This window comes from Euleptes europaea, chromosome 6 (genome assembly GCF_029931775.1).
Source record: "Euleptes europaea isolate rEulEur1 chromosome 6, rEulEur1.hap1, whole genome shotgun sequence".
NCBI classification, from domain to species: domain Eukaryota; kingdom Metazoa; phylum Chordata; class Lepidosauria; order Squamata; family Sphaerodactylidae; genus Euleptes; species Euleptes europaea.
This window is the reverse complement of record NC_079317.1, coordinates 16,873,229-16,898,432: the sequence shown is the minus strand read 5'-3', so window position 1 is coordinate 16,898,432 and position 25,204 is coordinate 16,873,229. Positions and strand designations below refer to the sequence as shown.

The 25,204-nt window shown below is 44.2% G+C and overlaps 1 protein-coding gene across 2 annotated transcripts in view; it reads right to left on the bottom strand.

The window, feature by feature from the left end:
• Positions 1-25,204, bottom strand: part of CDC42BPB (CDC42 binding protein kinase beta) — a 149,593-nt gene that overhangs the window by 102,844 nt on the left and 21,545 nt on the right. For both annotated transcript variants that reach the window (XM_056850682.1, XM_056850683.1), the window contains exon 2: positions 10,514-10,605. In XM_056850682.1, the coding sequence (XP_056706660.1) occupies positions 10,514-10,605 (92 nt within the window). The remainder of the gene's footprint in view (positions 1-10,513; positions 10,606-25,204) is intronic.

Sequence of the window (25,204 nt, the reverse complement as noted above, 5' to 3'; positions counted from 1 at the left end):
GTTGCTGCTCACATGGAGGAGAAAGGGATTCGAGAAACCTCCACTTAAGTCAAGATTTGCGCAGGAAACCAGGCAGGTCCTAAGGAATAATGGATGAAGGAAATTGGGCTGGGTTTTTGCACTAGTGTTTAGCAAGTGGTTATCAGGAAGACTGCTTATCCTGCGAAATTTCAAACAAACCCTATTTACCTGGCACACAGATCCCCGGGAATTAAACACACACTCAAAACACAAATGGATGTGGTGACCTGTTTTTAAACACACGAACAGAGGGACAACCATTCCCAAGTGGCAAGAGTTTTTGTAACCCTTCCCAGAACTACATTACATTAAGCTCTCCATTCACAGATCATGTGTTACATGTATTCTCTGTAGCATCCACTATCAGGACATGTTTTGAAATAGGTTTTTCCTGATGGCAGACAGGAAGGCTGGTGCTCCGCAACCCTTGATTGCACAATTTGCGCAATCCTCACAATTTATAGCCTAGAATAGGGGAAGACGGGGTTATACGGCCATTCTTTTCTTCACATTTGTTGATGTTTCACACATCCTGAGACGCTGGACACCACAGACGAGGTGTGAGCCATGTTTTAAGACACATGGACTGACTAATTTGTCATAAAGCTACACAGAATAAAAGGTTATTTTATTTTTTACCTTGTACAATGTCAGCGTGTCAGGATGTGTATTGTGAAATTGTGTATGTATGGCCACTGAGGAAGGCCTGTAAAAGGCCGAAGCGCATCTGGTCAGATCTTGGTCACTTTATATACTAACATAAATTGTTGTGTGTTGGTAATATTTGTAACTATGTTTGTAATTTTTAGGAAGCCTGTATTTTGGGCCCTGTGTTTTTAAATACAAATGTGCACAATATATAATAAAAACAGATGTATTGGTTGTTTTATTAGATAGTGTTTAGCTCAACCCCTTTGGTTTCCCCTGACTTTTAGGTTGAGTTTATTCGTTCCCCTTTTTCTTCAGTTGTGTTAAATGTTCCTACCACCATACTGAACGCACACATCTGCGCTGGCAGCAGCTTTCCAGGGTCTCAGGAGGAGGTCTTCCATGTCACCTACTACCTGATCCTTTCCACTGGGGATGCTAGGGATTGAGTCTGGGACCTTTTCCATGTCAGCCAGATGTTTCACCACTAAGCCATGCCCCATTCTTTTTTTTTTAATTAAAGATTTTATTATTACCACAAGGTATAGGAACGATTAGTAAAGTTGATATCTATATATAGAACATTACATAAATTTCTAATGATTCGTTTCCATACTAGGTTTAATTACAGTGCATTCGTAATAACACTTTGTCTTATTTTCATCTGCCTTTGATTATCTTTTAAAACATTTCTTTCTTAAATCTTTCCCTTTTAACTTTAATTCTCATTTGATGTTAGACTTGCCATGACACCATATTCTGCCCATTTTTTCTCATTCTTCCAGAGTTGGGCATTTGTCTGCTTTTCACTTTGCTGCAAATACTATTCTTGCTGCTGTTACCGTATATTTGAATAATTCATTATATACACATTTTCAGCACACTGCTTGGTAATATATTTAATAGCATACTTTTAGGGTCTAGTCCAAACTTAATTTTTAAAATCTTTTGCATTTCATCCTGGATCTCTATCCAATATTTTCTTGCTTTCTTGCATGACAACCACATGTCCCAACCTCTACGTGGGACTGGTTCGGAAACTCCAACTGGTACAGAATGCCGCAGCAAGGCTCCTGACAGGGGACTCCGCTGCAGGAGCATATACAGCCAGCACTACAACAGCAGCACTTGCTTCAGCTGGAATACTAGATCAGGTTTAAGGTGCTGGTTTTGACCTTTAAAACCTTACAGTCTGGGACCTTCGTACCTTCGGGACTGCCTCTCCAGGTATACTCCACGAAGAGTGCCACGATTGTTGAATAATAACTTGTTGGTGGTCCCCAACCCAAGGAGTGTGCGGCTGTCCTCGACAAGGACCTTGCCTGTTGGAACTTACTACCGAGTAATATCAGGGCCCTGCAGGACCTTAAAAAGTCCCACAGGGCCTGCAAAATGGAACTGTTCCACCAGGCTTACAATTGACGGCAGCCGCAGGTTGTCATCTGTGCTGGCCTCCCTACCCTCCTCTCCCTACTTTTTATTTTTTCTAAGCATGTGGGGGCACTGATTGCCAGGATAGGCCTCTCAGTAGCCATCACGGTTGAACTGGCGCCATCCTATTATATTAATCTGATTTTAACTACTATGTATTATGCTTTTAACAGTTTTAATTATGGATGTATTATGATTCTTATTGTTGTTATCTTGTTACCTGCCCTGAGCCCGGCTTGCCGGGGATTGAGGGCAGGCTAGAAGTCTAAACAAACAAGCAAACAAACAAACAAACAAATATGATAGAAAGATGCATCCATATTTTGGCATTTCCAACAGTTCCCACTGTATTTGTTATTGGTATATTTCTTTGGGCGAAATATACCATCTATAAAACATTTTATACCAATTCTCTCTTAGTGTTTGACATTCTGTAAACTTGATTTCTTTAGTCCATAAATCCTCCCATTGCTTCATATATATGTTTTCTCCAAAGTTTCGCATCCATTTTCTCATACAATCTTTCACCTGATCTGTTGTATAAAAACTGTCTCTTTTCCTCCTTGTCTTCTTTTTCTTATTTCCTTTGAGGTTTCTTGTATTGTTGTTTCTTGGGAGATGCACTTCCTGTGTCTTTCGGTTCTGAATTTTGTGGTCAATCTGCACCTGTCAATTCTTGTATCAGTTGCTTTGCTTACTCTGTTGTTATCGTTGTTCTACCTTTTGCCAGGAATATTTCCAAAGTGAAGGGTATTTTCCAGTGATATCTGATTTGTTTCTCTTGTAACGCTCTCTATCATATACCCTTGACCGAAGAATGGTACATTCCTTCTATCTGGGATGGTTGTCCTCCTCCACCAAGCGCACAGCTTTGGGAGGTATGCACATGGAGCAGTCAGGGAGGTAGTGGACACCCGCCTAGCCAGCCAGATCAGCCTAATCAACCCTGGTGATCAATGCGGTGACAGATGTAGCAGCCAGATCGCCCTCTTCAATGCATCAAACTCTTTCCTTTTGTTATTATTCCAAGAGGTAAATCCTTGAATATCTGTATTTCTTTTCCTTCTATATTAAGCAGTTGTTGTCTATGTTGATTCAAGATTGCAATAAAATAAGGTATGCATAATTATCTATCGATTAAAAAACCATTAAGGACAATTCAAATCCGAGACGAGAAGCATGTGGCGTTTCACAGTTTCTACAGCTCCTGCAGCCAGTGGCTGGCAATTCCTGCATTTTGTACTTTTAACCTTTTTTCCTGTTGTGGTGTACTATTGCAAACTGGGCATAGACACTGACTAACTTGCACTACAGCAAGCACAGGCCAAGTGCCAAAAACCAGACCGCAGGGTCCGCCTGTTAGAAAGACAAGGTCTCTAGCACCAGAAAGTCACTCCTCAAAACAACTCATTTAAAGTTACATTTTGCTACCTGCAGGAGGAAGAATTCCTTTAGAGGTGAGATTTTTGCCTACAACCCCTCCCTTGAGTATGAAATCTCCCCCCACCCAACATATAAGAAAATAGAAAGAGGTTTGCCGCTACCCTTTCTTCAGCAGCGAGAGAAATGACAGCCCTACACCTTTCATCAACCCAAGTTTTAAAATGGGTATTAGTTCACGCTGTCATCACTGCTCTGATTGCATGAGGCATTTTCATCAGCATCTCTTTCATGAAGGGACTGCGCTGCTGTTCGGTGATTGGGCACTTAAGATATGATCTGCGTGGTTCGTTAGCAATTTACTGACCATTGAAAAGCAGGCTGGCAAATGGGAGAGCCGCTGCGCAGTGGCATTTATATCCACAGAATGGCTAGACTGATTAATTGTATTGAATTCTCTGCTGCTGTGAAGCCCAGATGACGTTGAAGAGTTCAGTGCAGGAGTACTGCTGAACCTCTAAATTCAACGCCTCCCCTTACACTATTGCCCTGCTTAATCCAGTCAGATGTTCACTCCACTGGCCTTTCAGAACTGTTTCCGTCTTAGTTTAAAAGATTTGTGACAAACCAAGGTTTTTGTCTTTCGCTGTCAAGTCACAGCTACCTTATGGCGATCCCTTGGGGTTTTCAAGGCAAGAAACATTCAGAGGTGGTTTGCCATTGCCTGCCTCCGCGTGAGCTGAGAGTGTTCTGACAGAACTGTGACTGGACCAAGGTCACCCAGCAGGCTTCACATGGAGGAGTGGGCCGCCGCTCTTAACCCCTACACCATACCTTTTATTCTCAGAGTTGTGGTCTAGACTCAATGGGGCAGTCAATGGCTCCTTGGTGTCCTCATCTGCTTACAACAGACGCCACGTTCTTGATGGAATCACTTGGCAAAAATCAAACATGAGCTATTTCTTTTCACCATTTTGCCCATCTGGTGAGACATAGTGAACTGCCAAAATGCCAAACAGCCTTGGCATGTAAGTACGTAAGAGAGCCAGCGTGGTGTAGTGGTTAAGAGCAGTGGTTTGGAGAGGTGGACTCTGGAGAACTGGGTTTGATTCCCCACTCCTCCATGAGTGGCGGATGCTAATCTGGTGAATGGGGTTGGCTTCCCCACTCCTCCACATGAAGCCAGCTGGGTGACCTTGGGCTAGTCACAGCTGTCGTAGAGTTCTCTCAGTCCCACCCACCCCACAGGGTGTCTGTTGTGGGGAAGGGAAAGGGAAGGTGATTGTAAGCCGGTTTGATTCTCCCTTAAGCGGTAGAGAAAGTCGGCATATAAAAACCAATTCTTCTTCTTCTACAGCAAGCAGTGCCATTCAAATCCCCAAACACTCCCTCAGCAAAAATATTAGAATATTGATGGATGGAACCCACTTGAAGCATGAGTTAACAGGTTACACAAGTGTGTTTTAATGGTGAATTCAGGTTTGTTTTTTAGCTTTATGAATTCTTCTCTTCCACCTGCCCCCTCCAATTATTTTGAGTACAGATTTTAAGAGGACAACAACAACAAAATCATATATTACAATTAGCCTCAGAATCCCATTTATATGAAACCATTCTGAGTGTGCGGCGGGGACCCTGACCATCTGTAGTAAATGCTATGGAATATTTGAAAAGTATGGATTAATTGAATTTTAATATAAAATGTATATTAATTTCAGCCTTCTAGCCGAGCTTATTTAATTAACAAAGCTTCATAGGGCAAACATCGTTTAAATGTTTACTTTAAAAAGTACCAAGCGTGGCTTTAATTAGATTGTTCGGTATTTTTAATAAAGCATATCGTGTGTGTTTTGTTACATTTCAAAGCACTCACTTGTAGGCACTGTGTTTTTAAAAACCCTCCAAAATAGTACTCAGACCGAGGGCATTTCTAATGAACTAAAACTATTTAAGATTCAATGGACTACGGATGTTAAGACAGCTACCCATATTAAAGATTAAACTATACCAAGACACTGATGTTTTCCTGGTGTTGGGGACGGAATACTAGCACAGGGCTTCCTCCAATATTACTGTGACAAACTCCGTAAAATCAAGTAGAAAACTGCTTGTTCCCTGGACCCGGGAAGGCAAAACAGGAATGTTTAATAAACTATCAAAAGCTCCTATGTAGGTATGACCTGGATTTATACAGAGAAACAAGAAAACACACATTTTGAAGAGGGAGGAGAACCGAATCATATTCACGTCCTCTATTCCTTCACACAGGGAGCTGCTGATACTACCAAGGTTGAAAATGTAGATATAATCACATCTGCCATATTCAAGCCATAGGAGGGCCAACATAGTGTAGTTAAGTAGTGTCAGACTAGAATCTGGGGGATCCATGAAGCTTGCTGAGTGACTCGGCCCATCGCTCACTTTCAGCCTAATCTAGTTTACATGGTTGTTGAGAGAATAAAATGGAGGAGAGGAGAATGATGCCCTATGACGTGAAGCAGAGTTTAGGGGCTCCACCGTATGAAGAAAGCCAGCAGCAACACAGAACATCCTGGAACAGAATTCCCTGCGTCACTAGCAGTCTGTACTGACCAAATATATTTTATTTCTGCTTATTGTCTCTTTCACTGTAGCAATGTGATTGCTAGATATGCATTAAATAGGAGCCCATTAATTATTTCTTCCTCCTTTAACCCTGAAGATCCATTTACAAGTAGTCAGTCATTTCTTCTCCAAACACTTAGATAAATGCAGCCAAGCCATCATCTTGACATCTATACCTGGAAATGTTTTAGAACAAATCATCAGTCAGTCAGTCCTGGAGCATTTAGAAAGGATGGCTGTGATTACTAAGAGGCAGCATGGGTTTTTCAAGAGCAAGTCATGTCAGACTAACCTCATCTCCTTTTTTGAGAAAGTTACTACCTTGCTGGATTAGGGGATTGCTGTGGACATAGTTTACCTTGATTTCAGTAAGGTTTTTAATAAGGTTCCACATAATATTCTTGTTTACAAGTTGGTAAAATGTGGTTTAGATCCTATTACTGTTAGGTGGATCTGTAACTGGTTGACAGATTGCACTCAAAGAGTGCTTCATAATGGTTCCTCATCCTCTTGGAGAAGAGTGACTAGTGGAGTGCCTCAGGGATCTGTCTTGGGACCTGTGTTGTTCAACATCTTTATAAATGATTTCAATGAAGGAATAGAGGGGATTCTTATTAAATTTGCAGATGATTTCAAATTGGGAGGGGTAGCAAATCTGTCAAAGATAGGATATTTTGGAGGACTTTCATTCATAGGGTCGCCATGAGTCGGAAGCGACTTGATGGCACTTAACACACACAGCAAATATGGTAGAAGACAGAGCCAGGATACAGGATGATCTTGACAGGCTGGAAACAAATAAAATGAATTTCAATAGAGATAAATGTAAAATTCTGCATTTAGGTTGGAAAAATCAAATGCATTATTATAGGATTGGGAGGACTTGTCCTGGCAGTAATATGTGCAAAAAAGATCTAGGGGTCTTAGTAGATCATACACTGAACATGAGTCAGCAGTGTGATGAGGTAGTTAAAAGGGCAAATGTGACTTTGGGCCATATAAACAGAAGTATAATGTCCAGATCACGCAAAGTGATGGTATCTCTTTGCTCTAGTTAGACCTCACCTAGAGTATTGTGTTCAGTTTTGGGCACCACAATTTAAGGACACAGACGAGCTAGAACGTGTCCAGAGGAAGGCAATGAAGATGGTGAGGGGTCTGAAGACCAAGTCCTATGAGGAAAGGTTGAAGGAGCTCAGTATGTTTAGCCTGGAGAGGAAACAACTGAGAGATGATATGATAACCATCTTCAAGTACTTGGAAGGGCTGTCATACAGAGGATGGTGCCAAGTTGTTTTCTGTGCCTCCAGAAGGTCAGAACACAATCAACAGGTTGAAGTTAAATCACAAGTGTTTCTAAACATTAGGAAAAACGTTGACAGTTAGAGCAGTTCCTCATTGGAACAGGCTTCCTCGGGAGGTGGTGAGCTCTCCTTCTTTGGAGGTTTTTAAGCAGAAACTAGACGGCCATCTGTCAGCAATTCTGATTCTCTGAATTTAGGCAGATCATGAGAGGGAGAGGGAGGGAAGGAAGGGATGAGTCAGCGTTTGAACATAAAAACATTAAAAACAATTAGACAATTGAAAATACAGTTAAAATTATAAAATTCTAAGAGGTGATAATCAGCAGCTCCTGATCCCCTTCCTCTGCCCGCCTGCATCGCTGCAGCTTCACCAGTGGAAGGGGGGAGGCAGTGGCCGGGGTAGCTCCTCCTACTGTGGCTCAGTGGTAAAGCATCTGCTTGATATTCAGAAGGTCCCAGGTTCAATGCCTGGCATCTCCCAGCATCTCCAGTTAAAGGGACCAGGCAAGTAGGTGACGTGAAAGACCTCTGCCTGAGACCCTAGAGAGCTGGTCTGAGCAGGCAATACTGACTCGATGGGCCAAGGGTCTGATTCAGTATAAGGCAGCTTCATGTGTTTGTGTTCACCCACAGCAGAAACAGCAGTGGTAGGACTGGCATCAGTAGCAGCTCCTGCTCCTCTTCCTTCCACATCCACTCCCCTGCCTGCGAGGCACAGGCAGCAGGGCTGGAGTCAGAGGTGGGCTTTCCAGCAGCTTCATTTGGCTGGCTCCTCTCCTTCCCTCTCACAGTAGGCTTACACCGCATAAAGGCTAAGAGTTGCTGGTGTACGAGATGGCTGAGGTTGGTGGAGCAAAGGTCACAAACTTAGATGTACTGGTATAAGAGAACGGCAAGATATAGGAGAGGAGGAAATGGAGGTAAGATTGAGGAGCTGGAACGAAATCTGGAAGTGGAAAGAAAGGAGAGCTTACCACCTCGGGAGGTGGTGAGCTCTCCTTCCTTGGAGGTTTTTAAGCAGAGGCTAGATGGCCATCTGTCAGCAATTCTGATTCTATGACCTTAGGCAGATGATGAGAGGGAGGGCATCTTGACCATCTTCTGGGCATGGAGTAGGGGTCACTGGGGGTGTGAGGGGGGAGGTAGTTGTGAATTTACTACATTGTGCAAAGGGTTGGACTAGATGACCCTGGTGGTCCCTTCCAACTCTATGATTCTATTAATCTAAGGAGGGAATAAGAGATTAAATTATTTAAGTGCCAAAGCACTGGATAGAGGCTGAAGTGCATCAATGGAAGACCAAAGAGGAGAAGGCTGTGACACAGCCAGAGTATGTTTTGCCAAGGAGGTGGAAAGGAAGGGCCATATTTTTTCAGTCTTCTAAAGTGTGAAGCAAATAGACTGAATACAGGGAGCAAAAAAGAGAAGAATACAAGAGAAAGCTATGGGGTTTGTTCCTGTTCTAACAGGATCATGACATTATTTGTGGATATGGGGAGTGTACAATGGAAATAAGGGTTGTGAGGAAAGGTGAGATGTTCCAGTCATTTTTGGCCACTGAGCTGAGATAGCAAAAAAGAAATATTTGAAAGGTAGCTGGTGATGTAAGTTCAAGAACTGGTAGTTAGAGCTAGATGTAGTCATCATATAGGTGATAATGAATGCCATAGGATTTGAAGAGTCACACAGGGGCTAAAGCCAAGTATGGGAATCAGTTTTATGCTTCTTCACATTTAGTTCTTCATGTGATCCAGGAATCTAAAGTAGGCAGATAATGAAGTCCCTTGTGTAATTTTTTTCTGCCGTCAAGACACAGATGACTTATGGCGACCCCGTAGGGCTTTCAAGGCAAGAGATGGTCAGAGGCAGTTTGCCACTGCCTGCCTCCGCGTCAGGACCCTGGTATTTCTGGGAGGTCTTCCATCCAAATACTTGCCAGGGCCGACCCTGCTTAGATTCTGAGAACTGACGAGATCAGGCTAGCCTGGGGCTATCCAGGTCAGAGCCCCATGTGTAAATACGATGCGCCAAATGCAGGGGGTATAATTACATAAGCAGAATTCCTTTCAATTCAAAAGCTGCTCCAAATGCTGCTTAGAAAGTGTTTTCTGAAACTCTGGGAAACTTCAAAAGCAGCCCTGATGCACTGCAAGGGATTATGCTATCAGAAAAGGGGGTGGGGGGTAAGAACCCTTATAGGGCACATAAAAGGATTTGGGTGGCTGCAGACAGTACTAACTAGCATACCCACAGAGTACCATGGATCCTTGCAGCATGCAGAGACCTCCTGGGAAACACTACTATTTGTAAAGTGCTGTGTCTGAGAACGCAGGAGCACTTGCCCAGACCTTCTCTGTTGTGAGAGAGCGCCTTCTTTATCCAAATACTTGTCACAGTACAGCGCATGATTGAAGAGGCTCTTAAGAACATTTATTCCACCATCATTCATCACTAAAAGATCCATTTCTTTTAGCCCTGCGATCATGTCTTCATGTCTTACAATTCTTCATTACGTCCCCTTGCTATTTCTCTTGATATCACGTCCAAAGATAACAGCCAAATTAGCAAACACTGTACCCCTGACAATATAGCTAATGACTGAAACAGAATCTTTACTTCATTTTTTCCATACAATATTCCCATCAATTAAAGCTAATATTTTTTTCTGGGTTTCTAAAGGTACTAGGTAGTTTACCAGTCAATACTATGTGTCTCTGTAGCTCTGCCTGCATTCCTGCATTGTGTATGTGTGTTAAGTGCCGTCAAGTCACTTCTGACTCATGGCGACCCTATGAATAAAAGTCCTCCAAAATGTCCTATCTTTGACAGCCTTGCTCAGATCTTGTAAATTGAAGGCTGTGGCTTCCTTTATTGAGTCAACCCATATCTTGTTGGGTCTTCCTCTTTTCCTGCATTATATACATGTTCCTGCATTATATACATGTTATTCTGGTCCCAAACCCATTTCCCTCTATGACAACTACAGATTCCAGAAGGATGGCTGTGTTTGTACAGCCTGTGGTACCGTAAAGACTAATCATTGTGGTATAAACGCTTGAGGACCAGAGCTCATTTTATCAGATTGGGTAAAGCAACTAATGCTGAATTAAAAAAAAAAATCTCACCTCACCAAATGCACCTCTGCCAATGACTTTTATAATTTCAAAGTCATCCCGGTGTAGCTGCATTTCCTTCACCAACTGTGTAAATGGTTTCGCTGTTAAAAATAAGAAGAAATCACAAATTATTAGTCTAGCCTTGCAAACATGGGTTACTAGTGAACTGACCATACATCAGTGTGTTGCCAAAAACAAAGAAAACCATACCCTATTTCCAAAAGTTTCCCCCACCAGGTCACCTGAAGGCATTCTTACTTGACACAAGTAATCAGGGGCTTTTTACGAGCCCTGTGCCTTAATCAATATTTTAGCCTTAATCAATATTTTAGTATGGAATCTCCCAGACTCCAAACTTCAGGATTACAGATGTGAAGACCGGGGGTGGGGAGAAATATCTATTCAGGAAATTTATGAGGAAAATGTAAACTCCAAAGGAATGAGAAACTGTCAAAACAATGAGTAGACCATTTTATAAAGTAGTGTTCTGAAATGATACTGGTACAGCCAAAGACACAACTGCAAAACTTGCACAGCCAAAGATAGTGAGTTCACTTCACAGATACTCTTCCAATAAGACTTCCTCTGTCAGAGAGAGACATGGAGGCTTCAGAGCCAATCTATTAAGTATCAATAATGATAACACTGCTACTGGGTTTGTCTGGACTGTGAAACAAGCAAAGACACTTAGAAGTGGCTGTTAGAAAAGTACTTTCAAGCACTGCAGAATACATAACATCTTCAGATATTTGTTCCACCAAACATACTGATCCTGCAATGTCTCTCCCCACCCCACACTGTCCTTTTCTTCCCCATGGAAAAATGTCCAGGTTTTCAATTAGGATTTTAGGTTTCTAATTAGAATCAGCCGGTGGAGACTTCTCAGCCAAGCTAGATTGGCCCCGACCTCAGTTGAGAACAAGGTGTGTGGAAGGAATGACTCTCATAGCAGCTGCAAAGACATCATTTTCTGGGAGCCCAGAGGAGAAAGAGGTATGGTCCTAGCTCCACTTCCTTCCATTCCCTCCTTTAAAACTGGTTTGTGCCTAGGATTTCAAATTTTCACAGCCTTTAAAAATGAAGCCAGCTTCACAAAATGTGGCCTGGAGGGGATTAACTGATCATTTCCACTTGAAATATTAAGAAGGTGGAATAAGCCAGCCTTCCCACCCCTTTTAAAAAACGTCTTAAAGGTATGGTGAAATTTGATCCTGGGTGTGGCAAAGGAATCAACAGCTCACCCAACAAGACCAGCACACTGTGTTTGCCCTGCCAAAGTCCTCTTTGCGGTTTGCAGGCCAACAATTGAAGTGCAGTCATCACTACTCAGTGGACAAAAAGCCTGAACAGCTGAAGACTGAACACATTATGCAATCAATAAGCCAACAGGAAAAACAGAAGGTCCTGCAGGCTCAGTAAATAAGCAAGCCAGTGTTTGAGAAAGGCGCATCAAGTACCAACCATGGCTTCTAGAACTGTGGCATCTGGCAAGAAACTTTTCTGTGCTGGCAGCTAATGCTCTAGGGCCCAGAAACAACTGCCACATGAGCATGTTTCCATGCTCACTGGCTTAACAGTTCGCAGCACACTTCTGTAACTGAAGATGGGAAAAGCCACATGGTGCAATATGGCATGTGGCTCCTCTCCCCTCATCTCCTAAAGCTTAAAAATAATATACATTTCGAAACTCAAGCGAGAGGAGAGGGGAGTGAGGAAGATGAGAACAGTGAGGGGACACCTCTTCCCCTCTCAACTATCAGGAAGGATACTATCCCAGGTGGGGTATGCTTACCAGCATCCTAATCCAGAATCACAACTGCATTACTGAATTGCTCCTAGCTCATGAAATCCATTTTAAAACCTCACAATCTAGCCTTGGCAGCTGGGATGTATATGGACACAAACGGGAGGAATGCAACCAATGCTGGCCAGCAAGAAGCCTTGGTTTACCAGGAAGAAAAGAGCTTTTCTCATTTTTTAAAAAAACAGACGTAGGTAGGGCCCCATGGAAGAAGAAGAAGAGTTGGTTTTTATATGCCGACTTTCTCTACAACTTAAGGCAGACTCAAACCGGTTTACAATCACCTTCCCTTCCCCTCCCCGCAACAGATACCCTGTGATGTAGGTGGTGTGGAAAGAGCATGACTTGCCCAAGGTCACCCAGCTGGCTTCATGTGTAGGAGTGGGGAAACAAATCCAGTTCACCAGATTAGCCTCCACCGCTCATGTGGAGGAGTGGGGAATCAAACCCGGTTCTCCAGATCAGTGTCCACTGCTCCAAACCACCGCTCTTAACCACTATACCACGCTGGCTCTTGAACAAATGAACACATGAAACTGCCTTATACTGAATCAGACCCTTGGTCCATCGAAGTCAATATTGTCTACTCAGACCGGCAGTGGCTCTCCAGGGTCTCAAGGTAGAGGTCTTTCACATCACCTACTTGCCTAGTCCCTTTAAGTGGAGATGCCAGAGATTGAACCTGGGACCTTCTGCATGCCAAGTACCACTGTTACTGTTGACAGTACTTATCACCAGAAGATGCCTAGAAAAGATGGGAGGGGGGATGGAGGATTGCTCCCTTGAAGATGTTACTGTTACTCGAAGCCTGTCTACCTTTCCCCATAAATACCGGCTAGCAAATCTTGAGTTTCACTGTCTCATGCTGGCATGGGGGCAGTTACACTATCTGGCAAGGATCACTATAACTAATAACATTATAGCTGGTTCTAGTCACCAAAGCAGGCCTGCTGGCCCTCCACTGATGAGCCGGGACTTTCTACATACTCTGAAGACTCCAAGTACGCAAGAAAATGTTTAAAGTCTTGGGGAGTGGGGGGAGGAATCAGCCTCCTCATCACTAAAGTGCTTACAGAATCCTTAAGGGAGAGATTTCAAACTGTCCCCTCCCCCATGATTTTACACATCACTATATATATGTATATATAAAGAGAAAGCAAGTCCAGTGTGGACACGCAAACATACACAAGGTCGGGTGGGGGGGACGACACGTTTCTTGTAAAATGACTGGGAGCCAAACTGCGACTAATTCCAGCCAGCAGCCATGTTAGTTTGTTGCGGCGAAAATAAGCAGGAGCTTTGCGGCATCTTAACAACTAGTCCTTGAAAACTTATGCAAGAATAAAACATTGTTAGTCTTCAGGGTACCACAAGACTCCAATGGAACTGAGGGAGTTCTCAAGTACTAAGAGTACAGAAGTGTGTGTGTGATCACACACTGGTGTAAATAAAAGTACATTTAGGCAGGGGAAAACTCAGGCAAGTGAAGCCCCTTATGACAACGTAATTTTAAAAGCTCAAGCCCTTTTGTGAAGCAGGAGGTCACTACCTGACTGTTTACTTGAAGTTTTACTACATAGTTGCTTCCTTCTGCCTTACCGCAGATCCTCGTTCAACATTATAGAACACATTAATGTATCTTGAGATGTGCAAGCAAAAATGGGCCTGCACCCACTTGCTGCAACCTGAGTATTCACTTTTCCTAGCTTACAGAGAGAGTCTTCATTGAAAAATATCTTTAAAAAAAAAGTTTGCAGTCAAGTCATCACTATATGCAGAACTGAAGAACGAGTGTGGGAACACATCAGATTTTTTTAAAAAAACTGAAACAGCTCTGCTGTAAAAGAAACTAATACTCCGGAGGCTGATAAGAAAGCTGAACAGATATTGAAGCAGTAGATTAATACTGGGAATACCACCTAAAGTTACGTGTGATTTCTAAGGGGGAAAATATATTCTGCTTTCAAAACCCAAGAACAGAATGCTGCTTTATGCTTTTATTTCTACTGTTACTCCTTCAGATCAAGCTGAACCCTCCTGCTGCTTATTTGCCAGGCCTCCTGTTTACATCACATTTTTGTACACCTTTCTCTTTAAGCCTGTGTAATAGCAGCATCCATATTACACACAGGACTGGATGGTCATGCGGAACCTAAGGGGTCTTTTGCAGTACATCCAGATAAAACAGAACATTCGTTGCATGACATTCCTTAACACAACTATTGTGCCAGTCTATATACTTCACACAAGACCATGATCAAAATGTCCTCAAGCCCAGCCCAACCCTCGTGGAGACATGCAGGATATTTCACCAAGTAACCCCCTACAAATAAATTCAAGCTGGATCTACACACATAGGAGGAACAGGTCACAGAAGAACAAGGCCTAGTCAAAGAATGACAAACTATAAATGCAGGATAACATTTTTTAATGCTTTCACACATATACACACTCCATGTCCTACTGTCATTTTCATAAACAATGGTTACACGAAACATGCTTTGACACCTCTTTAGAAAAGGTGTTCAATCACCACATATTTGGGTGTGTTAAGTTCCATCAAATCGCTTCTGATTTATGGCAACACTATGGATTAATTGCCTCCAAAACATGCTATCATTAACAGCCTTGCTCAGGTCTTGCAAATTGAGGGCTGTGGGAGAGAGGTGTTTAGCAGTGCACACGCACAAACTGCCTCTGTCAGAACCTCAAACCCTGTATAGCAAAAGGGCAGAGTTTGAGTGGCGGCTGCTACCCAAGTAAGACCACAGTGGGAGGCGGTGGGGAATCTAGGTATGCTGAGGCGAGGAAACTGGGGAGGATCATCACACAGTATCTATTGAGGATCGTAATATAAGGCTTAATATTTAAGCAGTCTGTTATTTATGAAACAGTTGCTGGAAGAGGATTGTTGCTGAACAAACAGATTTTTGCTGTCTGCAAAAGCTATCAGTATTTGGTTGGTTTTCATGAAAATGGGCTGTATTTGTTCATACAAATGAAACGGAACCTTGGCTTACCTGTGAAGGTTCCTTCTACCCTGAGAGAGGAGTACATCTTCATCAGCGGGTTTTGTCGTTCCTATGCTCAGGAGGCAGGATCTAAAAAACCTTCTGCTTCCTGTCACATGTGCTAGGAATGCCCTCTGATATTCAGTTCGAGGACTTCCAAAGCAGAATTTGAAAAAACAGAAACATAATCGTGCACCCAAAGAACAAGTAGCAGCCACTATAACATAAAGCAGAATTTGTATAACACCCTCAGACAGTAAGCCAGCCGACTGCACAGCAGCGACTGGTGCCTCAACCAAGGGTACTTGAAGGAGATTGGAGGCCCGGGATTCCAGATTATACATCTTTCTAACAGTAGCTGGGAGTTGTCTATTGGATAAAGGCTTGTCCCATTCAGTTTTGAGGTCCTCAAAATATTCAGGAAAGGGCATGGCCTGGGTAGATGTCTTCAGTCTGGTGAAGAACTCCTTGGTGCCCCTGAATTTAGCCTTGCTTTTGGCCGCCTCTGAGTCCTCATCCTCATGGAGGTCTAAGGCCGCTAGGACCTTGGTCAGAAAGGCCTGATAATCTTCCCCGGCAAATAGCCGGGATTGGTGGTCCTGATCTTGTGGCCCTATTTCATTGTTTTCTCCTGAGGAGAACTCTCCCTCATCTTCCTCACTGGATGAGGGAGAGGGTGGCCTGGCCTTGCTGGTGGAAGGTCAAGGCACTTTAGTCTGCCAGGTACGTCGTGTGCCACTAGAGCTTTCCCCACGTTCTGACTCAGAGTGGATGGATGCCCTAGAAACTGGGGGTGATCCCCTAGATCTTGTGATACTCCTGCAGGAAGGGTCGCTAATGTGGGCAAACTCCTCCCTTAATGCTTGCCGCATAAGTTGAATCAGTCCTAGGCTGCCCACCCCCCCCTTCCGAATTTAAGGAAGAAACTATTTCAATGTTACCCGGTGTGGTCCCGGTCGCATGAACTCCAGAGGAGCTGGCATCACCGGGATCAGGTTCGCCCTCGTAACCTTTACAGGCCAAATGGGGAGTTGCGGCGGCCATCTTGTCCACGCGCATCTTTTTCGCGCCATTTTGACCGTCTCCTGGCTGAAGGGCCCGTTTCTCTCCTTTGCGGCTCTTAGATGCCGCTTGAGACGCTTGTCAGGAGGTAAGGAGCCCTTCAACCTGTTCCTCGTCCCCCGACATTAGTTCCTCTGAAGCCCTGTCACCACTTTCTGACATGATTTCTCCCGAGAAGTGTGGGGGGGCGGGGAGGCACAGAGACAGAGACGAACAAGAAAAAGGCTGCTGGGTGCACACAAACAAAGGATAGGATGTAAATAACACAGAAGGTAGACAGGAAGAGTTATTGAAGTCAAAGGCTAGAAAAATCAGGTTTGCTACAGAGCTAACCAGAAACGCTGCTTCTCCCTCTAAGGCAGGAAGAGAACTGGATATCAGAGGGCAGTCCTAGCACATGTGACAGGAAGCAAAAGGTTTTTTAGATCCTGCCTCCCTGAGCATAGGAACGACAAAACCCGCTGATGAAGATGTACTCTGAACTCAGTGGGAGAATGGCCATATCTTCTGTATCTGCTTTATTTAACAAAAATTTTAAAAATGTGGCTTAGTTCCAACAAAGGATGGTGGCCAGTGTCCTCTAAGCAGGGAAACATTTGTGAACTGGAATAATGTTTTTTTTTTCCTTATGCGCTTTTAGTTTTCCACAGGTGACCAATGTGGGTATATGGGAGCAGATGGGCTACTAAAAACTTTTTGTCAGCTTTTACCACTCATGGACTTCTTTGTTCTCCCATCCCCTCAGCTTCCTGTGCAGTTAAATAAATGGGGAAGCATAAGAAATAAATGGGGAAGCATAAGAAATCTACATTGAAGGGGTATCCACATATAAAAACAATGGGTTGTCTGAAAGCAGTCAAGGAAGGTAGAGTGTGATGGCCTTTATACTGATGTTGCATTTAATCACATGGTCTCTGAGCATCATGCATTTTGTTTATCTGTACCTGCCCCCAAAACACAATAAAAAGGGAGACATGGCCTCAGGTAAAACAGGACACAAAGTGAAAAAAATTCTTCCCACTTTCCAGCATGTCCCTGTTATTGCCTTTCTCTTATAGCTTTATTTATTCATTTATACCCAGCTTTAACCCACAGATGCATATATTGTTCTCCTCTTCTTCATTTTATCTCACAACAACCCTGTAAGGTAGGTTAAGCTGAGTTTGTGTGACTGGCCCAAGGCCAGCCAGTAAACTTCCATGGCAGAATGGGGATTTGAACCTGGGTCTCCCAGATCCTAATCCAGCACTATTAACCACCATAACTGCACTGGCTTTGTTCTAGTTCAGTTCAGATCCTTTCCCCAGTTTTTATCTCTTTGCCCTATTTGAAAGACAGTGGAGGAGAGTACACGCATCCTTCCTTTACAAAGGATGTATCTGATGCTTAAATAACCTGCTTTGAAAGAGAAGGGACTAGTCCTGGAAGAAGCATGTGGAGATGGTGAATGTGATGGTTTACCTTGCTTGGTTCTCTTGTTCTAGCTTTGACTTGGATATCCTTTTACTGCTATAGTTATTTTCTTGGAAAGGAAGCTCAGATAAGGATCTTATTGTTCTTATTTTGCTTCCTTAACACTTCCTCATAGCATACATTCTCAGTGCAGAGTATCACATACACTCTCAATTCACCCTTTCCAAACCATCAATACAAATGAAAAACTCTGCGTTTGTATTCGGATAGGAGTTTAAAGAATGTGTACAACATGCCAATATATCCAAGCTGTTCACAAAGCATGCTGAATGTTTTACATTATGGACAGAGGGCTGGCTCCAGTGCACCTTTGTTAGCAACAAAACAGCATATCTGCTTGTGGAAGAGAGGGGACAGTTTTTCCTGATGCCCCCTCCCACTGCAGACACACACACCCCGAGCTTTTTCTGGTAGACACCTAAACCCCTTGGGACACTATACAAGTTGCAGAGGTGGGGGGAAGCAGCAAAATTTAATTTTAACTTGTGTTTGTATATGTTAAGTGCTGTCAAGTCGCTTCCAACTTATAGTGACCTATGAACCAATGTCCTCCAAAATGTCCTATCTTTGACTGCCTTGCTCAGATCTTAAAAATTGAGGGCCGTGGCTTCCTTTATGGAGTCAATCCATCTCTTGTTGGGTCTTCCTCTTTTCCTACTGCCCTCAACTTTTCCTAGCATGATTGTCTTTTCTAGTGACTCTTGCCTTCTCATAATTTTAACTTGACTCAGGATAATTTGGACACAATTTGTGCTAGTCCCCCTTTTTTCTGACTCCTTGCAAAAATGACAAAAACTATGAACAATTCAGGAACTTCCTTACTGATCAGTCTGCTCAGGAACTCCCTACACATCTGCCACAGAACTTCTGTGTGATTTAGAACATTCTGGACCATAAATATCTAAACCAAACAAATAAAATTCTAAAAATTATTTAAAAAAGAAGGAGCCCTCACGGTAAGTAGTCAAGTTCCGTTCTCCTCTGAGGCAAGGGCATCTTGAGCTGTGGGACCTACAAGAGCTCCCAATAGGGTGGGTAAGGAACCTACTAGACTACATGTTGTAAGACCCTATGTCCAAAGGTAGCTTGTGCCGAGGACCAAGTGTTAATCTTATAATGCTTGATAAAGGTCGAGAGAGTCGACCACGTTGCAGCTCGACAGATTTCATTGACTGGCGCTTGCCTGGCGAAGGCCGCAGAGGTGGATGCGCTACGCAAGGAATGGGCAGTGATGCCTTCTGGTACTGGTACCTTTGATGCTTTGTAAGCTTCGATGATGGTCTGTTTTAGGGTGTAGCTGATAGCCACTGTTGACATTCTCTGACCTTTGTTGAGGGTTGAGATGTTAATAAACATATAGTCTGACTTTCTGAATCCTTCAGTCCTCTGGATAAAGATTTGAATAGCTCTGCACAAGTCGAGCGTATGCCATGTGATTTCTTTTGCTGAGGATGGCTTTGGGCAAAAGGAAGGAGGCTAATTTCTTGAGAACGATGGAAGGAGGAATTCACCTTAGGGAGGAAAGATGGGTCTAGCCTCAGGACAACCTTATCCTTGTGGAAAGTACATAAGTTTTGTCTAATGGATAAAGCTTGGAGTTCCGAAACTCGTCTGGCAGAGGTAATTGCTACCAAAAACAGGACCTTCAAGCGAAGGTACCTCAAGGGAACCGACTGTAGTGGCTCGAATGGCTCCCTAGTAAGGGCTCTGAGAACCAAATTAAGGCTCCAGGTAGGGAACCTGTGAATTGTGGGGGGTCTGGGCGACCCCTTTCAGGAATTCAACCACATGACGGTGCCTAGAAGTCGGGACTCCATCCAGGTTAGGAATTACGGTGGCTATGGCCACAATTTGTCGACGTAGGGTAGAAGCGGAGAGGCCTAGTCTTCCTGCGTGCCCATCTGACAAAAGCCTTCCAGGAGGTATTGTAGATGCGACGTGTGGCGGGTCTACGTGCCTCCAAAATGGTATCGGCCACTTCCTTGGAGTACCCACTTTCCAAGAGAGATCTCCTCTCAAGTGCCAGATGGTCAAGAAGAACCATTGGGGGTCTGGGAGGACTAGAGGACCTTGCCTGAGGACTTCCCCCTTTACTGGAATCTGCCAAGGTTCCTGAATTGACATTTGACAGAGAGTGGTGAACCAAGGTCTGCTTGGCCAAAAGGGCGCCACCAGGAGCACTTTGGCCTTCTCCTGATGAATCTTTCGGAGAACCTTGGGTATTATGGGCAGAGGCGGGAAGGCATAAAGTGGACCTTTGGACCACGGGCTTAGCAGGGTGTCTGTTACTTCCGCTTTTGGATGGTAGTACCTTGCAAAGAATCTGCGTACTCTGCAATTGTTGGCTGCTGCGAACAGATCTGCCTCTGGCAACCCAAACCTTTGCACAATAAGGTGAAAGATACCCTGATCCAAGGACCATTCCCCTTTGTCTACGTACTGTCTGCTTAACCAATTGGCCTGTACGTTGAGTATCCCCTTTATGTGCTCCACCCGGATGGACTTGATGTTTTGTTGGGCCCACGTGAAGATGTGTATCATTTCGTGGTGAAGAGACGACGACCTTGTGCCCCCGTTTGTTTAGGTGGGCCTTGGTGGTGGTGTTGTCGGTCCTTACCAGGACATGCTGGTTCTGGAGCATTGGGGGAAAATGTATGAGAGCAAGTCTTACTGCTTTCAGTTCCAGAGTATTGATGTGGAGTTTCTTCTCCAACGGGGACCACTGGCCTTGGGCGATTTGGCCGTTGAGGGTGGCCCCCCACCCTTCGAGGCTGGCATTTGAGAATAGTTGTAATGGGTCCTCATGGTTGTACTGGGTGCTCTTTTTGAGATTTGGGCGGTGAGCCCACCAGAGTAGACTCGGCCTGACCTTGAATGGAAGGGAGAGTAGCCTGACCTTCTTCTTGGTGATGTCTTTTTGGAACGGGTGCAGGAACCGCTGAAGGGATCTGGAGTGATACCTGGCCCAGGGTACTATAGCTATGCTGGAGATCATGTGGCCCATTAGCTTTGCCAGAGACATCAGTCGAACCAATTTGGATTTGGCCACTGAGAAGGCGTGAGAGGCCAGCTTCTTCACCCTGTCCCTGGATAGGGATATTGAGTTCTGTTTTGAGTTTATGCAAACTCCTAGGTGAGTCACGACTTGGGACGGCTGAAGGGAACTCTTCTCGAAGTTGACTAGGTACCCGTAGCGTTGGAGGACTTGTATGACTCTTGCCGTGTGGGCGGCAGACTGTTGCCTGGACTGGGGGCAGATCAGGATGTTGTCCAGGTATGGGTGCACCTGGATACATTCCTGCCTTAGAGAGGCGATGATCGTGACTAGAGTCTTTGTGAAGACTCGAGGAGCCATCCCCAAACCGAAGGGCAAGGCCCGAAATTGGTAATGGGATTGGCTCCATTCAAGAGGATAGATTGTTCGGGAGAAAACTAGACAATATTCTCATTGAGACCAAGGATAAGCAACATGTGCTCCCTCGACAAATTAGGAAAGATAGCAGATCTACACTGGGGTGTTGCCTTTGCGCTTGTAGCGTACTTAGTAGAATGAGTGAGTTGGGAATGTCTGCTTTACTTTAAAGTAAAGTAACCATTACTTTTTTCAAACCAATCTTAATTTTGTCTTTGAATTCAATTATGGGGTTTGAACTTTAAAAATATTTCTTTCCCCATCAGTTTAATCTAGAGATAGAGCTTAAACTTTCTGTAAAATTTGAAGCCATACAGGAAAAATCCTGCTTCTTTCCTTGTTTCTGTTCTGTTAAAACTCTGCTCCAACTCTGCTAAAAATGCAAGTTCCAATAAATTCCTGATTTGTCTTGCTGACAACTTCCTTTTCCAGAAAGTGGACAGGTAAACAAGGGGATCTGCTATCTTAGACTTGATCCTCACCAACAGGGAAGAACTGGTTGATGAGGTTAAAGTAGTAGGCACCCTGGGTAGTAGTGACAATGTAATGTTGGAATTTACAATCTTGGGGAAAGGAAAAACTGTAGATACTTTCTGCATGTGGGGTGAATGGCTATGTGAAGGCAACATGGTTGGAGAGAAATCTTGTTTACTCAAAGGAGGCTTTTTAGTACCTGGCAAAAGAGAAAGTAGTTTTAAATTGTATTGATCGCTGGAAGGCTGGAATACTGCCTAAAGATATACAAAAACATACTACTACCTAAAGACAACTACTGAAAAACATACAAGACATTCAGGTGTGGTGTGCTTTTCTGTTCACTCCACTTCCTTTGGCAATATGTAACTGCCCATTTTCAATGGTGTCCCACACCCCGGCGTACTTCCTTAAAGCTTCAGTTCGGAGGGAAAAAGTCATAGTCAAACCTTTGCCTAGGGCAGAAATCCAAAAAGACATGTGAAGCCATTAACTAATACTGAAGCCATTAACTAATACTTACAGTGATGCAGGCAATCCAAGGATTTCAATAGGGAACCTTTAAATCAGTGAAGAAGTTTGGGGGAGAGAGGGAGAGGGGGGGGAGGGGGAGGGGAGAGGGAGAGAGGGAGGGGGAGAGGGAGGGGGAAAGAGAGAGAGGAGGGGCATCTTGTAGCTGTGGGTTGTTGTCACACCCTATCCGGGAGGCAGGACCAAATCTAAAATCCTGACGCCCCTATCGGGACAGCAGCCCCTAGGAGCTCAGTCACAGGCTTGCCTAGCTCTTCGACAGGAATAAACAAGGCATAAAAGGACAAACTGCAACATCAATCAACAGAACAGGAAGGATCTTTCCTATTATTTGACAGGTATTGAGACCCTAACTTGGGTCTGAAACAACTGTATTCTTGAACGTGTGGTCCATAGCATGTCGTCCGAAATCTTTCTTGAACGTGTGATCCATAGCATGTCGTCTGAAATCTTTGCCCGGGTGGGCAAGATGCCCTTCGCCTCAGAAGAGAAGGAGCCCTCATGGTAAGTAGTCAAGGCTCCGTTCTCCTCTGAGGCAAGGGCATCTTGTAGCTGTGGGACCTATAAGAGCTCCCATCAGGGTGGGTTACTTGCTTTCTCCCACTACATGCTGTAGCACTGTGTCCGAATGCCGCTTGTGCAGATGACCACGTACTGATCTTGTAGTGTTTGGTGAACGTTGATACCGTGGACCACATGGCCGCCCGGCAAATTTATTCAACCGGGGCTTGCTTGTCAAATGCCGCCGATGTGGAGGCGCTGCGGAGCGAATGGGCCGTGATTCCCTGTGGGACAGGAACCTTGGAGGCCTTGTAGGCCTCTGCTATGGTGTTCTTTAGGCCATAACTAATGGATGCCGCTGACATTCTGAGACCCTTATTAGGGTTTGCAATGTTAATAAACAGATAGTCTGTTTTTCTCAGAACAGCTGTTCTATTGATGAAAATGCGCAAGGCCTGTCGCAAATCCAATGTGTGCCATGCCCGCTCTGCTGGGCAAGAAGGCTTCGGACAGAATGAAGGTAGAGAAATGTCCTGGGTACGATGAAAAGGCGAGTTAACCTTTGGGATGAAGGTGGGGTCTGGTCTTAACACCACCTTGTCCTTATGGAAAGTACAAAGCCCTGGACGAATGGAGAGGGCCCGCAACTCCGAGACGCGCCTTGCCGACGTGATGGCCACCAGGAATAGAACCTTCATTCTAAGCAGCCTCAGAGGAACTGTTCGAAGGGGCTCGAATGGTTCTTTCGTTAGGGCCTTGAGCACGACGCTAAGGTTCCACGTGGGGAAATGATGAACGACAGGAGGATGATTCTGAGAAACTCCCTTTAGAAAGGAAACGATGTGCCGGTGTTTTGAGATCGGAGCTCCCTCCAACAGAGGGATCACCGTGGCTATTGCTGCTACCTGTCGACGCAGAGTAGAGGCCGATAGATTTAATCTCACTCCTTCCTGTAAAAACCCCAAGATGCTACCGACCCCTGGTTGGAGAGGGTCGAATTTCTTTCTACGTGCCCATCTTACATATGCCTTCCAGGAAGCCAAGTATATATGACGGGTCGCGGGTCTGCGCACTTCCAGGATGGTGTCCACTACCTTTTTGAGTACCCCAGTTTGACAAGCCTCATCCTTTCAAGTGCCAGACAGTCAAACAAAACCATTGGGGGTCTGGATGGACTAGAGGCCCCTGGCGAAGGATTCCCCACTCCGATGGTATCTGCCATGGCTCCTGGATTGCCATTTGTCATAGGGTGGAAAACCTGCAAGGCCAAAAAGGAGCTACTAGTAGGACATTTGCTTTTTCCACTTGAACCTTGCAGATGACCTTTGGTAGAATCGGCAGTGGTGGAAAGGCATATAGAAGAGTCCTTGGCCAATTAAAAAGAATTGAACTGATTCAATTAGATTGCCTCATTGCTTTGGGTAACTAATTCTAGCAAGGAAACATACCTTTTGTTGAGGTATATATCCTATAGATTTAGTCACTGATAACAGTAATTAAACGTCTTCAAAGTCTTAATGGTATACTAGTCTTTGTCTTTAAAAAAAGCCCATCTTTAGACTGCAGCTCCAGTATGTCTCACCACCCACAAGGGCCTACCGTTTGCTCACTGTGTGGGAGAAATGAGCCCACAGCGATCCAGCTACAAAGTCACAGGACCTATTATACCAGAGATGAAGCTGACTACAATTGAAATTAGAAGCGTCTACTGCAGTTATTGCTTACAGGAGGAAACACTGAAGGTCCAGAATAGACATAACACCCTACAGATATCAAATTGTTTTGCAAACTTTGGTTGAGAAGCAATCCTCATTAGCAATGGCACACGCATAATAATAAGCCAGGAAGGAGAAATTGGTGCCAAGCGGGAACACAGGAAGACCGTGCATACTACCCTGCAACCCACTCCCTCCTCTTAAGGTGGGTTAAAAGATCTGGAGTGTTATGTCACGCATATTCACCAAGAAGAGGGATGCAAGGTCTATTCAATAATACTTTTTTTTTTTAATACCTGCCAGAGTTCAAGAATTTTCTGGAAACAATATATAACTTTTTCTATTTCAGGCGAGCTTTAGTGGCTGGGATTAAGCCAGTAAAAGGCTTAATTCACCTGTTCCAGTTTCATCTAGATTTTAATTGAATTTAGTAGGATACACGTGCCACACTTTAACCTATTCTGATCTACAGTGAGAGAAGATGCCGCAAGTTCTTAATCCAGTGATCTTCTGGTTCTTCCCTTTTCCATACAATCTTGCTTCACACACGGAATTACAAGGAAGAAATGGCATGGACACAGTATCATCGCCCTCCCAACGTTCAGTCCTGACAGAAATAGAGCAACAGCCACACGGCAGATGAGAAAACTCTGAAGACATATACCAAGGTCTATAAAAATGTTTGGTATGGTTGCCAACTGCCAAATGGGAGCTGGAGTT